At 35.1% G+C, this 12,076-nt stretch overlaps 1 protein-coding gene across 3 annotated transcripts in view; it reads left to right on the top strand.

Moving 5' to 3' along the window:
• Positions 1-11,954, top strand: part of BOLL (boule RNA binding protein) — a 34,553-nt gene extending 22,599 nt beyond the window's left edge. For all 3 annotated transcript variants that reach the window (XM_088167821.1, XM_088167823.1, XM_088167822.1), the window contains 4 exons: positions 928-1,053; positions 2,533-2,607; positions 5,902-5,968; positions 7,858-11,954. In XM_088167821.1, the coding sequence (XP_088023947.1) occupies positions 928-1,053; positions 2,533-2,607; positions 5,902-5,919 (219 nt within the window). In that variant the 3' untranslated portion in view covers positions 5,920-5,968; positions 7,858-11,954. The remainder of the gene's footprint in view (positions 1-927; positions 1,054-2,532; positions 2,608-5,901; positions 5,969-7,857) is intronic.
• Positions 11,955-12,076: the final 122 nt, after the last annotated feature.

Raw genomic sequence — 12,076 nt, 5'->3', positions numbered from 1 at the left:
GTATTAACTGCTGTATTTTAGCAATGTATTTACAGCATTGACTGCTACAACAGAAGGCATAAAATAGCATCTGTTGAAACATTAAATATAAATCTGATGTAAAGAAAACATCTTCCCCTCCCCTTCGATTTAGCAAAATATTTGTATCACATTACCTAACAAATTCTTTAAAAGCAGGTAGAAACTTCCAAATTTTGCCTGGTTAATGAAATGGATATTAACTTGCCAATTAACTGATAATAACTGTGACATTTCATAGGAGTAGAGTTAGCAGAAGCACATGGACACACAGAAGGTGAAATTACACCCAGGTCCTTGAAGTAGGAAACTCTCCCAGAATAACTAAGTTATCTATTCTGTGAAAGAGCAGCTCAATATGGAAATTTTGACTCTTGAGAAGCTTGAAAATTTTGAAGCTGGAAGGAGCACCAAATCCCTGGAGCATGAACTATTACAGTGCAGCCTCATTACTTCAATTACAGCCAGCCTTGTCCAGTTATGGCCTGTTCCACTCTAATAGATCAATCCACTGTTTGAAATTAGGGTGCTGAATTAGAGATATTCTAATTATTTTAAAACAAAAAACTTGTTTTGTTAGTGTAACAGTGTTGCAAGGGAAAATTTAACTATAGTGTGTTTCTGTGGTCTTAAGTGTGAATTTTAAAAGTTTTAGCATTTTGCAATGCTCTCCAAAATGTAAATAAAATCTGAAAACCACTTAAAATTAAAGGACTTTTTTTTTTTCTCCTACTACCTGACCCTTCTATTCACTTCCCTCTCAATTTCTTTAGGTTATCAAAGATTAATTTGGTGTTTATTTTAAAGCTTTATCTTTTTTTAATATGTAGCAAAGACTGTAAAATAAGCTCTTCTCTTTATCCTGCTTAAATAATGAAATTTATTAGAATAATGTGTTTTATTTCATAGTCTCCTACCTCTTCACCTCCACTCCTGTATCTGCAACCTTCTGAAGTCTTTTATCAGCCAATAGGAATTAACCAGGAAGGTGGATGTATATCTCCACCTCTTCTAATGGAAGCTGCAGTTCCTGAGGTATTTTTAAAAACATAAAGCATACTGAAAATCGCAGGGCTTATTTGCAATTGAAAAATAAAATCTTTTATTTCAAGCACTGACTGTTAGAGCAGTTAGGTCAACCCTTGCAGTACTTATGTTGGTGTTAAATAATTTCAGGTGTCCTCAAGTTAGAATTTCTCTTCCTGTCTAGGAGATTGTTTTGATTCTGAAAGATTTTAGAGAGTCACAAATGTATTACAGACAGCAGTATAGCAACTTGTCAATTGGCTTTGTTTGCAAGTAATGTTTAAGTAAAATGAGAGTTCATTCTTTGGAAAGTTGGATTTAATATCCTTGAACCACAATAGTTTCCTGAAGTAATTATTCTGTGTGTAGAAGCTTGTTTCTAAGTATTCTAATGATCTGAATTAATTAAGAGTGTTTTATTGTACTTTAAAAATCTCTTAAGCATTAGAAATGTTACTGGTAGAGAATCAAAAAAACTGTAAGCAAAAAACACTTAATCATTCAACCAATCTCTTAATAATTTGATATTAAACATGATAGTAAATGTCTACAGAAAAACTGAATTACACACACTTTCAGTTTGGTATTAATTGGTACTTCTCAAATATTCATTCTTCATGAACAGGAAGGCCAAAATAGATGTTAAATGAGGATATCTAATTATTAATACTAGTAATCAAGTATTGTTCCAAAAGTAAATGGGTATTTTATTGCTACAATAAAAATTCCAAAACTGGTATTTCAGACATCGCAAGTGGAAAATTCTGACATGATAAAGTAATGGAAGAATTTAATTTCCCTACAGAGATAGGGAATAATACAAGGTTTGGGTTATGGAGGTTTTTCTTCCTTTTTGAAAGTGCATAAATCTTGGTATTTATTTTATAATCATAATCTTATTAACAGTAATATGTTACCTTTACTATTTCATGATTTTGATGTAAAGGTGTCCAGAGATCTGAACTCTGTGAGCACTAAGAAAATAGATGAAATTATTTAAGGAATATTTGGTTATAATGTGCTCTTGGTTTACAGGTAGGCAGTTTGTTCATGTTAAAGGAAGCAGTGTGTCAGATTGCAGAAGAATGGTGTAAAATTCCAAGAATAGTCTGTATTACTTGTATGTAAATATTTTATAAGTCTGATACTGCTGGGAATTACATTTTCAGTTTACTAATATGCACATTTAAACACTTGCTATTAGAGCTGAGTGAAATGGATTTGTAATTGGAGAAGCTGCTACTTCTGTCAAGGAAAGCGATTTGTGACACTGATTTGAGATAAGCTAAGTTTACTCAACTTTACTAATCAGTTGGGAAAACATAGATTTAAATATTGAAATGGTGTTTTTAAAAAAGTAAGTAGTTCAGATAAACATAGCCCACGATTTGAAGTTTTAAGGATTCTAAATTCATATGAAAGGCTTAAAAACTTAACATTGTGAAACAAGCTTTTTTGCTAATTTTTTGTACTTTTTCTTTTTACCAGCTGTATTCTGATCATGGAGTTCAAACTCTACATCACCAGCCCTATGTCCAGAGTCACATAGCCATGCCTGCAGCTGTGAGTATCAAACCAAGATAGTTACAGCAGGTATGGCAGTATTGCTGTCCTCTTTGAAGCAGTGACAGTAAGACGAGAGGGGAATGGATGAAAAAGTTTTATTGATGAATTGGTAAATAAGGAAATGGGAAATGTTGGAGAGAAACTGTGATTTTTCTTCAATTGAAGTTTTGTTACAGAGGGACAAACATGTTACATATTTTTCATCTGTTTGAGAAAACTAAGAAGTCAAAACATGACTCGTTATTTTAAGACTGAGCTACAAAGTAAACTCCAAATAAGAAACATTTTGGGAGGAATGGTTATTATTCATTTCTTTAAGATGATGGTTACAAATCCTTGTTTCTTTCTCTGGGTCTTGACCTTACATTCATTACTTCAGACTTAGAAGAGCACCTCATGTTGTGACACGAGTTTAGGTTTTGAAACATGGAGAAGGTAAAGCTGTCCCAGTCAGTCATGTCTGGGTGTTTTCCTGTGCAGTTCTGGTTTAGAAAGGTCGTTTGAATATTATTCCATGTCACTTGATGCAACTTATTGAAATTTTTTGGTTTCCAGTTTAAGGTCCTCTTGCCTAAATTAATAAGGCTGTTCACAGCATACATGAGATAATGTCAAAATTGATTTGCCTGATGACAGAGATGTCAAGTTGTCAGTCGTTGTACTTGATATTGCAGCACTTACTCTTCTGTGAAAGGTGCTTACTCAGCTGCAAGTAGAGGACTAAACATGAGTGAATAAAAGCCGTATTAAAAGCTCTCTTTTCCACATATTTTTAATTTATTTTACTTTCTTTCTTATTTTTCCAGACTCTTGTGTAACAATATGTACTAGATATTATCAGCAGAGGGGGCTGTAACCTAAGTGTTGTCTTGGAAGTAAATGCACCTTATTTCTTGCCCATTCTTTCCTGTGTTCTCAGAAGTCTTGTTACCTAGAATTGAAACCCTGCTCTGTTCAGGGCTCGAGTAGATTCACAGGTAGTTAAGTCCTTCCAAAGGCTTACTGAACTCTGATAATTTTATTCATTGCAGCTTGGTGCTGAACAGTCTTTAGGTTTTGAGTTTTATTTATTTAGTTAGCTTCATTTACTAGTAATTAGTAGTTCTAAAATACAACGTTCCCTTTTAAATTTTCATATTACCTTCTCACATATCCACTTGGAGTTTGAATATGATTCCCAGGTAATGAATATGACCAGCTTGTATTGTGTCTCAGTGTGTGCTGAGCTCTCACCAATGACTGAAAAAGGCAAATGTTGTCAGCACACTGCTATGTGTTTGGCAAGTGGCTGTGGTATTGCCACCTGCTCCCCAGCTGCAGAAGGCAACTGCCTGGTGCCTGTAGTCTTCTTAAAATACCCTAACAAATATATCTGCTGCTCGAAAACTGCCAACTAGTGGCTACGTAATAGAAAGCAGGTGCCTGATGTAATGACTGTACTTTGGAGGTAATCTGCTAATTGCCTCTACTGCACTGTGTATTCCCAGTGCAATTCCTGGCCTTTGTCCTGGGAGCTGTAAGTCAGGTGGTGAGAGTAGGATGCTACAGCTGGGATCCAGATATTTTTGACAGTTGTAGACTTGTTACAGCTTTCAAATGCAGCTCACATCATTCTCTCTGTTCTACCATCAGCAGAACCAGTAGTAACTACTGCATCACGTCAGCAAAACACTGTTTTTAATAGTGCTAAATGAAAATTAGCACTATTTTTGAAGACAACACTCTCCAAACTTCCAACTATAAATTCTTTTGAGATCCAAATTTGGTATTTAAGATCAAGTTTGAATCAAAAATACTAATTCCCTCCCTGTGATCATAGTGTGATCATGTGTTTACTTATGATGTTGAATATATTTATTTTAAGCTTAATTCTTTTGGCAATTAATGGCATGTTCTGTTGATGAGCATGTGGAAGTGACTCCAGATATTTACATCTATACAGATGGATAAGGCTAACATTTATTCTCAAAGGCTGCCAGGTGGCACCTGGTTTTTTTGTTTTTTTGTTTTTTGTTTTTGAAAGTGAAAAGATTTTTTTATCTCTACTGGATATTTCAGGTCCTATATCATCTTCTAATATGGAGATGGATGTGTGGATGCTTCCAAAGGGTATATGTTAAATAGCGTCTGGTAGTAAAAGTTACCTGGGCTGTAGTAACAGTGGAAACTTGAGGGAGGATTGAAATTTGTGATCTTTGATTTCAGGCCCGGGACAAATACCTGTGAAATAAGTTTTGGTTTTGTTAAGTGGTTATCTTAAGTTCTGAGGCACTGGCCTGGTAAATGTTTGTTGTACATTTGTGTGTGTATGAGGGAGACCCCTGAGGCTTGAGGAGCTGAGCACACAGTTGCAATCTACAGAGAATGAGCAAAGCGTAAAAGGTTGCTTTTACCTTTTTTTTTTTTCTTATTATCTACCTTTTTGAGCTGCAGTGTTCCCTTTGGGGGATAGGCATGGTTCTAGTCTTTCAGTTTCTGCTTTTCCATAGTTTGTGTCAAGCAGATTTTGGGTGGCATCAATGGTACCAGATAATTAAGTGTCATTTGTGCTATAGTTCATGGATGTTTGCATTCAGATCAAAATGGTGCATGATGGCCTTTGGGTTGTGAGTATTCTAGAAATTTAACTGAATATAGCACACTGTTTTTCTCTGCACTTAAGAGTAACAAGGGAAGATTTGTGTTCAATGTGTACAATACATATATGTGTGTTTGTAAATGTTTGTGTAGACACACATGCAAGTAGATTTACAAAAATTGTGTCTTTCTTAAGAGTTCTGATGTAATCGTTTGGGGACAAGATTAGTTATTTTATTCTTGTACTGCATGTTATTGTCTGATATTCCATCTGAAACAATAAAAAATATTGTTGCATATTTTCTGTATAGGTAAGTGAAATTGAAAGAGGCTAAGCCTTTTGTTTATAGATATGTTAGTCTAAGGAACAGGAATGTAAACTTGTAATTATGTGATTGCCAAGAGACTTGTCACCAGCTGCAGCTAAGTCTGTTGCCTCTAAAATGGTTATTTTAAACTCCACTTGCTAATTTCATATTAACGTGGAAAGGTACAGGGGGTGCATGCTTTTTCTCACGTTGCTTCATTTTGTGTTCTCTTTACAAACTTCTCTTTTTCTGGTAGTTTGTTCTTACTTCAGTTCAGTGGGATTTTTTTCTGCTTTCTCTTTACTTGATGACCCTATGGAACATTCACTATTAAAGCATTTGGGCCACTCTAGTCTATCTTTACTGATTAATTTTTGTTTGTTTTTTTTTTTATTTTTGTGTCCAGTCCTTCCTGTGTGGCTGAGATCCATCATCAGCATTACAGCTAGCAGCTGCCAGTTGTGGAATTTGGGGTCAGTTGTTTCATTGCAATGCTTGCTATTTATGAATTAGTGAATAATAAAATGTGTTCAGATCTAGCACAGTCTGCAGCATTACTGACCTGCTTCCTGCAGTTTGACACTTGCTAATAATTTTCTTCATGAAACAAGCACTATATAATCAGTGTCATTCATTCCTGGGATGGTAATGTATATGTAAACTCCACCATCATTTTAGTTTAATTGCCTGAATTTTATATGGGTTTGGATTGCTCTCCTTCAACAAGAATGAAATTTTCAGTACTTCAATGTGTGGGGGTTTTTTGTTTGTTTTTTTTGGGGGGGTGGTTTTGGGTTTGTTGTTTTGTTTTTTTTCTGGAAACTGTTCTAATTCCCTTTTGACAACTTCTTCCCTTTTTCTCCCATTTCGTGCAATTTTTACAATAGCTTGTGTTTATGGGGCTATACTCTCGCAGGTGCTCAAGCATGCTTTTACAGTGAAAATGCTGCCTCTTTTTGTTGCTTACACTTTTTTAAAAATTAGGATTTGGGTAAAAGGAGACCTAGGGAAGAATATGTGTTTCAAATAATATAAAATTAGAGTCAGTTCCTTACTTGATAGCTGTTAAACAGCTCACTGATTTGTAGCAGGGCCTTGCAGTATGTTGTGACTTCTTGTCTGCATATGTGCCTTTATGATTTATCCCCAGCTGTGGCTTTTAAACAAATATGAAAAGCTTGCCAGTGTAAAACTGAGGATAATTTTTTCAGTAGAAGAGAATGTGTTTGTGACCTACCTATACTAAGAGAAGGTAAACTGAAAAAAAAAGAAAAAAGGTTGAAAAAGAAAAAGGTTGAAATCCTATAAAATTGATATGAAAACTAAAGAGCATGGAACCTTGGAAGTTTTGAAAAACAGTGCACAACATGATGGGGGGTTTGTAGATGATGGAAAGAGTTTGATATCTTGAGGTTGTAGTGGGTTGGATATCCTGACAGAGGTGTATGAGCTGCAGCTCGTTGTAATAGGAAACTGTCAGAGCCAGAAGGGAGGGTAAAAAGTTAAATTTAACAAAACAAAAAAGTTAGTGCTGAAAAGGCCTAGGATAAGAAAAAAGGTTAGACAAAAAGGACAGCTTGAGTCTGTTATACGACATAGTTAAGAGTAAGAGAGATGGACAGTGCAAATTCTGGATATAGAGCAAATTGGGGAGATAGGGGGACTGTGAGAGAATTTGATCTTTGGAAGAAGAAACAGAGTAGTCCAAGTATGCTAGAATCTAAAATTTGTACCACCACCTAAAATGGTAGCTGTATTTTCTGCATCTTACCATCCTTTTGTCAGCTACTGGCATCCACTGACAAATTATGTAAGCACAGTCCCATTGCCTCTCAGTTTACAAATGAAACAGCTTTCAGTTCTTTACCTCAAGTTTTATGTGTCAGCTACTGAAAACTTAATGTAAGTGTTGTTATAAGTACCCATAGTAAAGCCTTGGTCTAGTATACATTACAGAGAATGCTAAAATAAAAAAAATAAAACTGGTTATGTAGTTTTTCGCTGTACACTTTATAATTGGATTGGGAAAATTCATTTTTACAAAGAGGATACAATTGCTTTAACAACTTGAGATACTTTAGTAAGACTGTATAATCAGTGAACAAGACTCTTTTTGGGTTTTTTTTTAGTAAAAGAATTCTGAACTCATTCTAAGATTCCATGCTTGTAAATAAAGGAAGGTATTTCCTGCCACTGTGGGCTGACCTAGGTGCATAATGAAAATCTGTTTTTCCTTTTTGAACCAAGTCAGTCCAGCTGATGCAATAGTGGACTGTAACTATTCATTGAAGCATTATTAATGCAGCAAATGGGACACACTTTGGAATGGAAGAAACAACACAGCATTTTTCCCTCTCTTTAGGAATTGAGGTCGCATTCTGTGAGAAGAAATGATCTGCATCTTTCGTCTGTGAGTCTGAAACCTCAGTATGCATGAAGTCATCAGTTTCATCCTAGAAAGGATTACAGGATGGAAGACAAATTTTTACACTACTTCCTACAGATGCTGCAAAACACTGGGGTTTTTAGCCATGTATTTTACTAAAATACCTATCACAGGGGGAAGAGTATGTTCTTCCTAACTTCTGACATTTCCCTGCAGGTTCCCCAGTTAAAACACTACTACTTTTTGTTAGGTAATAACATGACATTTTGCTGTTTGGTCAGGTAAAGCCATATGAAATAATAATTTTATTGCTGCACTTCCTTTCCTAATAGAAACCCTGTTACAGGAGAAAAGGGTGATTCCTGAAACACAGCCTGCTGTATGTATTCTAGTTATTAACCCAGATTGATAGCTAGGATACTTCTACTAAGGGGTGAGATCACCTTTAATTTCTGGGTTACATAAAATTTAAAGATATGTTAGTTATAAACTTGAAGCCATTTTGCCACATACAGAATTTTTGTACTGTGGATAAAATCTGGTTATTTAAACCTATGTGAATTTCATTTTCATTCCAGAGCAGTTTGTCCAGCTTAATTTTTCTTACTATCAGTATTCTCTGCTTTTATAAGGTGTTTTACTTGTGTGCCATTTTAGTGTTTGCAGTAATAACTTTTTAAAATCAAATTTGAACCCATAGTTTAATAATTAATTATTCTCATCCTAATATTTTTCTTGCATATGCATTTGGTTTTATAGTATGTTTTTAGCTATGGAAGAAGGCAAGAATTGACTACTTGAATTAGAAAAAACATTGAAAACTTATCTTTGCTTCTTTGATATTTTTGGTTGTCTGTATGAAAATAAGGAACTCCCTGGCACAATCACAAATTGGGATGAGCTACTATTTTTTCCTTGATTTCAGTAAAGTAATTTTGTTTTTTAGTGATGGTGGGTTGTTTATGTGTTCAGTTTTTGTTTTTCCCCTCACCCTCCTATTCATTACAAAAGTCAGATTCCCCAAAGGTTGAAAATGCAGCCTCTGTATTTATTTACAGGAGTGCAAGGTATGACTTTTGCTTCTGCAGCACTGAAGTCTTTATTTTTTTGTATGTAAAATATCTTTGAGCTGTTCAATTTTATCTATTTTGTAGTAATTTGGGGATTTTATTTTTGTGTGGATTTGTTTTGTTGGGACTTTTTTCCTTTTAATCATTAAGAGATCTTGCCAAATGGACATTGTAGTCAGTGAATAATCCATGTATGATATGTAAATCTCTTTAAAGATTATTCCAGTGTTCAGTAGTGCTTTATGGTGTTGTTCAGAAGGAGAGTTGGAGTCCAGTTCTGTTTTTATGCTGTTTTAAAATTGTTAGGAGATGCCATGTATTAGGTCTTGGTTGCAAGTTTTCTCAAGTGACTTTGCACCTTCTGCTAGGTAGAAAATTTTACACAAATGTAATTTTAATCGTTTTTAATTTATTGCTGTAGCAGCTGTAGCAGATTGTTTTACCACTAAGTATCAAAAGAAGTATGCAATTTTTTGACGATATGTAGAGCTCAGCCTATTTTTGAAGGGGGAAGTATTCATTTCTTTTAGGTTCTCATGTTTCTGAGTAAATCTCTACCACTAAACACATCTATCCAGTTGTTTAATTTTCACATTTTAGAACTCGTGAATATATCACAAAAATCTTGGCTCATCAAAGCCATAATTTATTTCCATGGAAGAATTTCTACGTAGTAAATATCTTTTAATGAAGTTTTGTCTCTGAAGATACCAAAGAAAGTTTGTGTTCTGGTAGAGCCTTACTTGTGTAAGGAAACACACATTTGACCCAGGATTCAGGAGATTTAGTCCTAAGCACTTATTTTTGGAATCTGCACTTTGTTTTCCAAATGTGACTTGCCTGTTTTTAATAATGCTTCAGAGATTCAAGAAGTAAATTTTACACTGAGTACTAACTTAAGAGTGCTTAAAGGGAAGTCTCTTGACCTAATTGCTTGAAAGTGTACAAATACTGTGCTGTCATATGTCATCAGATAGTGGCTCTATTCCAGACATCACAAAACGTAGTTTATTTTCTCTTAATTGGTGCAGATGTTACATTGTCGATAATGAGTCGATCCCGTGGCCTTTGCTTCTGAGATCACTCACTTTCTTTTTACTTGCATGTGAACTTGGTTGTTTGTAAGGATATTCAGTGTCAGGCACTTAACTGTCCCTGCAGTGTTCCCCTGTGGGGTGTGTAACATCAGTCTGGAGGTACTGTTAGTTAGGAATGTATCTTCAGGTCTTAACAAAGCTTTGTTTTGATTTGAGAGACAGAAACCGAGTAGCTCTGAATACTGGTTTTCCTCTAGGAACTGGCAGTCACTGTTGAAATACTGAGGCCTTTTCGTTTATATTGTGGCTCATCTTTGTTCAGAATGCTTGCCAAGAGTGGTGGTATGACATCAGACAGCAGTGACTGAACCAGCCTTTCAGGAGTTGAATCTCTCTGTAGGCACCGTTGAGATGTAACTGACTTACCTGTAGTTGAAATAAATATGTGCTAAGGAAGAGCTACATTTCCTCAGTGCCTACAGTTGTGCTATTTTGATGTTCTAGCATTCCTGACTTGTTCCTTGACACTGCACAGTTCTATTCTGCTAGTTCAGCTTTCCAGAATGGGGAGATTGCCATGCTGTTCAACAGAAGTAACACAGATCTTCAGATGAGGGTTTTGGGGGTTGGAGAATGGGTCAAGTTATCTTTGCCCTTCTGCAGTTTGCCACTGATAACTGTGAGGCTCCACACGCTAGGAGGGAATGTATCCCCATCTGCCCTGAGGGTGTGCAGTAGCTGATAGCAAATCATCTTTATGCATTGGCTGTCACATTCCCATGTTAGCAAACTAAGTTCATTTTATGGCTTCCACCCCTTAGAATTTAGGAGAACTGCTTGGTATCTTGTGTTTTCTACTGAGCTAGCTGTTACAGTATTTCTAGCAACTGCTGTCTGCTTAGTGTTACATTTCTATTGCAGAAGGTTAGTTCTAGTATTTTTTTATTTGATTAGCACTGGATAAAAACCTTGGACAGGCAGAAAGTTACTGAAGTTGTCTCTCATGTGTTTTTATATATCTGGTTGACTTAATTTTTTTGTGAAATGTAGAATTCTCTAGTTCACTGGCATTTTTGGTTCCTGCTACTTCAGATCTTATGTGTCAGAAGTCCATTTATGAACTGTTTACAGTTTTCATTTTTAATTGGCAATTCTTTATATTCTGAAACTGATTTTCCAAAATAGCTAAGAAGTCGTTGAGTAAACTGCATTCCAGTAGTAACTGAAACTAGCAGAACACATGGCTCTCTTGAATTGTTTTTCTCTGTTTAACATAGTTATAAAATGTGAACAATTGTATGGCTGCAAAATACCTTTTTTTTTTTTTGTAAAATAGTTTTGTGCCTTTGTAATGTTGAAGTACAACAGTAGGTTCAGTTCACCTGCTCTAAAAACTTCCTAAGTTTCCTATTGAAATAAAAAATATTCAGCTTAAATCCTTATTTTAAGGATCCAGAATACAGTGGCATGTGTGCAGTCCTGCACACTAATCCTTATATAGCTGTTATACAGAAAATCCAGATCTAGACCATCCAGTTTCCTTTTAGAATCCATGGATTTAGTTGTTGGCTAACATGTGGCTGTAGTGTTTGATAGAGTATTGGAGATACAGATGATACACTTGCTACTGCCTTGATAAGTGAGACACTGTGAATGCACAGAGAAAAGTTTAATAAATTTGCAGATCTCATTTTAGAGAACTGTTAACAATTTTAGAAATTAAAAGCTCTTTCTATTGAAACTGCTTGTAATACAGCAATAATAAACAAGCTTCTGTAGTTTTGGATTTTTAGTAAAGTTCTGAGTTGGTAGCTGAAAGTTGAATTCCAACTGGTCTATATTTACTGTTTGGATTGTAACTTTTGTTTATTGTAGTATCAGAGTTTTAATATGGGTTTAGAAAAACATGAAAAAATTAAATGAAACTTTGATCATTAAACTATGTTTTAATGACTGCAAAAGCAAACTATTGTTGTCATCTCTGTTCATTATTTTTAGAACATTTAAGTTAAAACTTAAAGCAGAAAAGCTGGCTTTTCTGCTCAAGTTAACACGTTTAACAAGACTGTTCCTGTCACATTCACAAAA

Source organism: Sturnus vulgaris, chromosome 7 (assembly GCF_052056855.1).
Source record: "Sturnus vulgaris isolate bStuVul1 chromosome 7, bStuVul1.hap1, whole genome shotgun sequence".
Taxonomy (NCBI): domain Eukaryota; kingdom Metazoa; phylum Chordata; class Aves; order Passeriformes; family Sturnidae; genus Sturnus; species Sturnus vulgaris.
The sequence above is the reverse complement of the archived record's forward strand: the minus strand, read 5'-3'. Positions and strand labels throughout refer to the sequence as shown.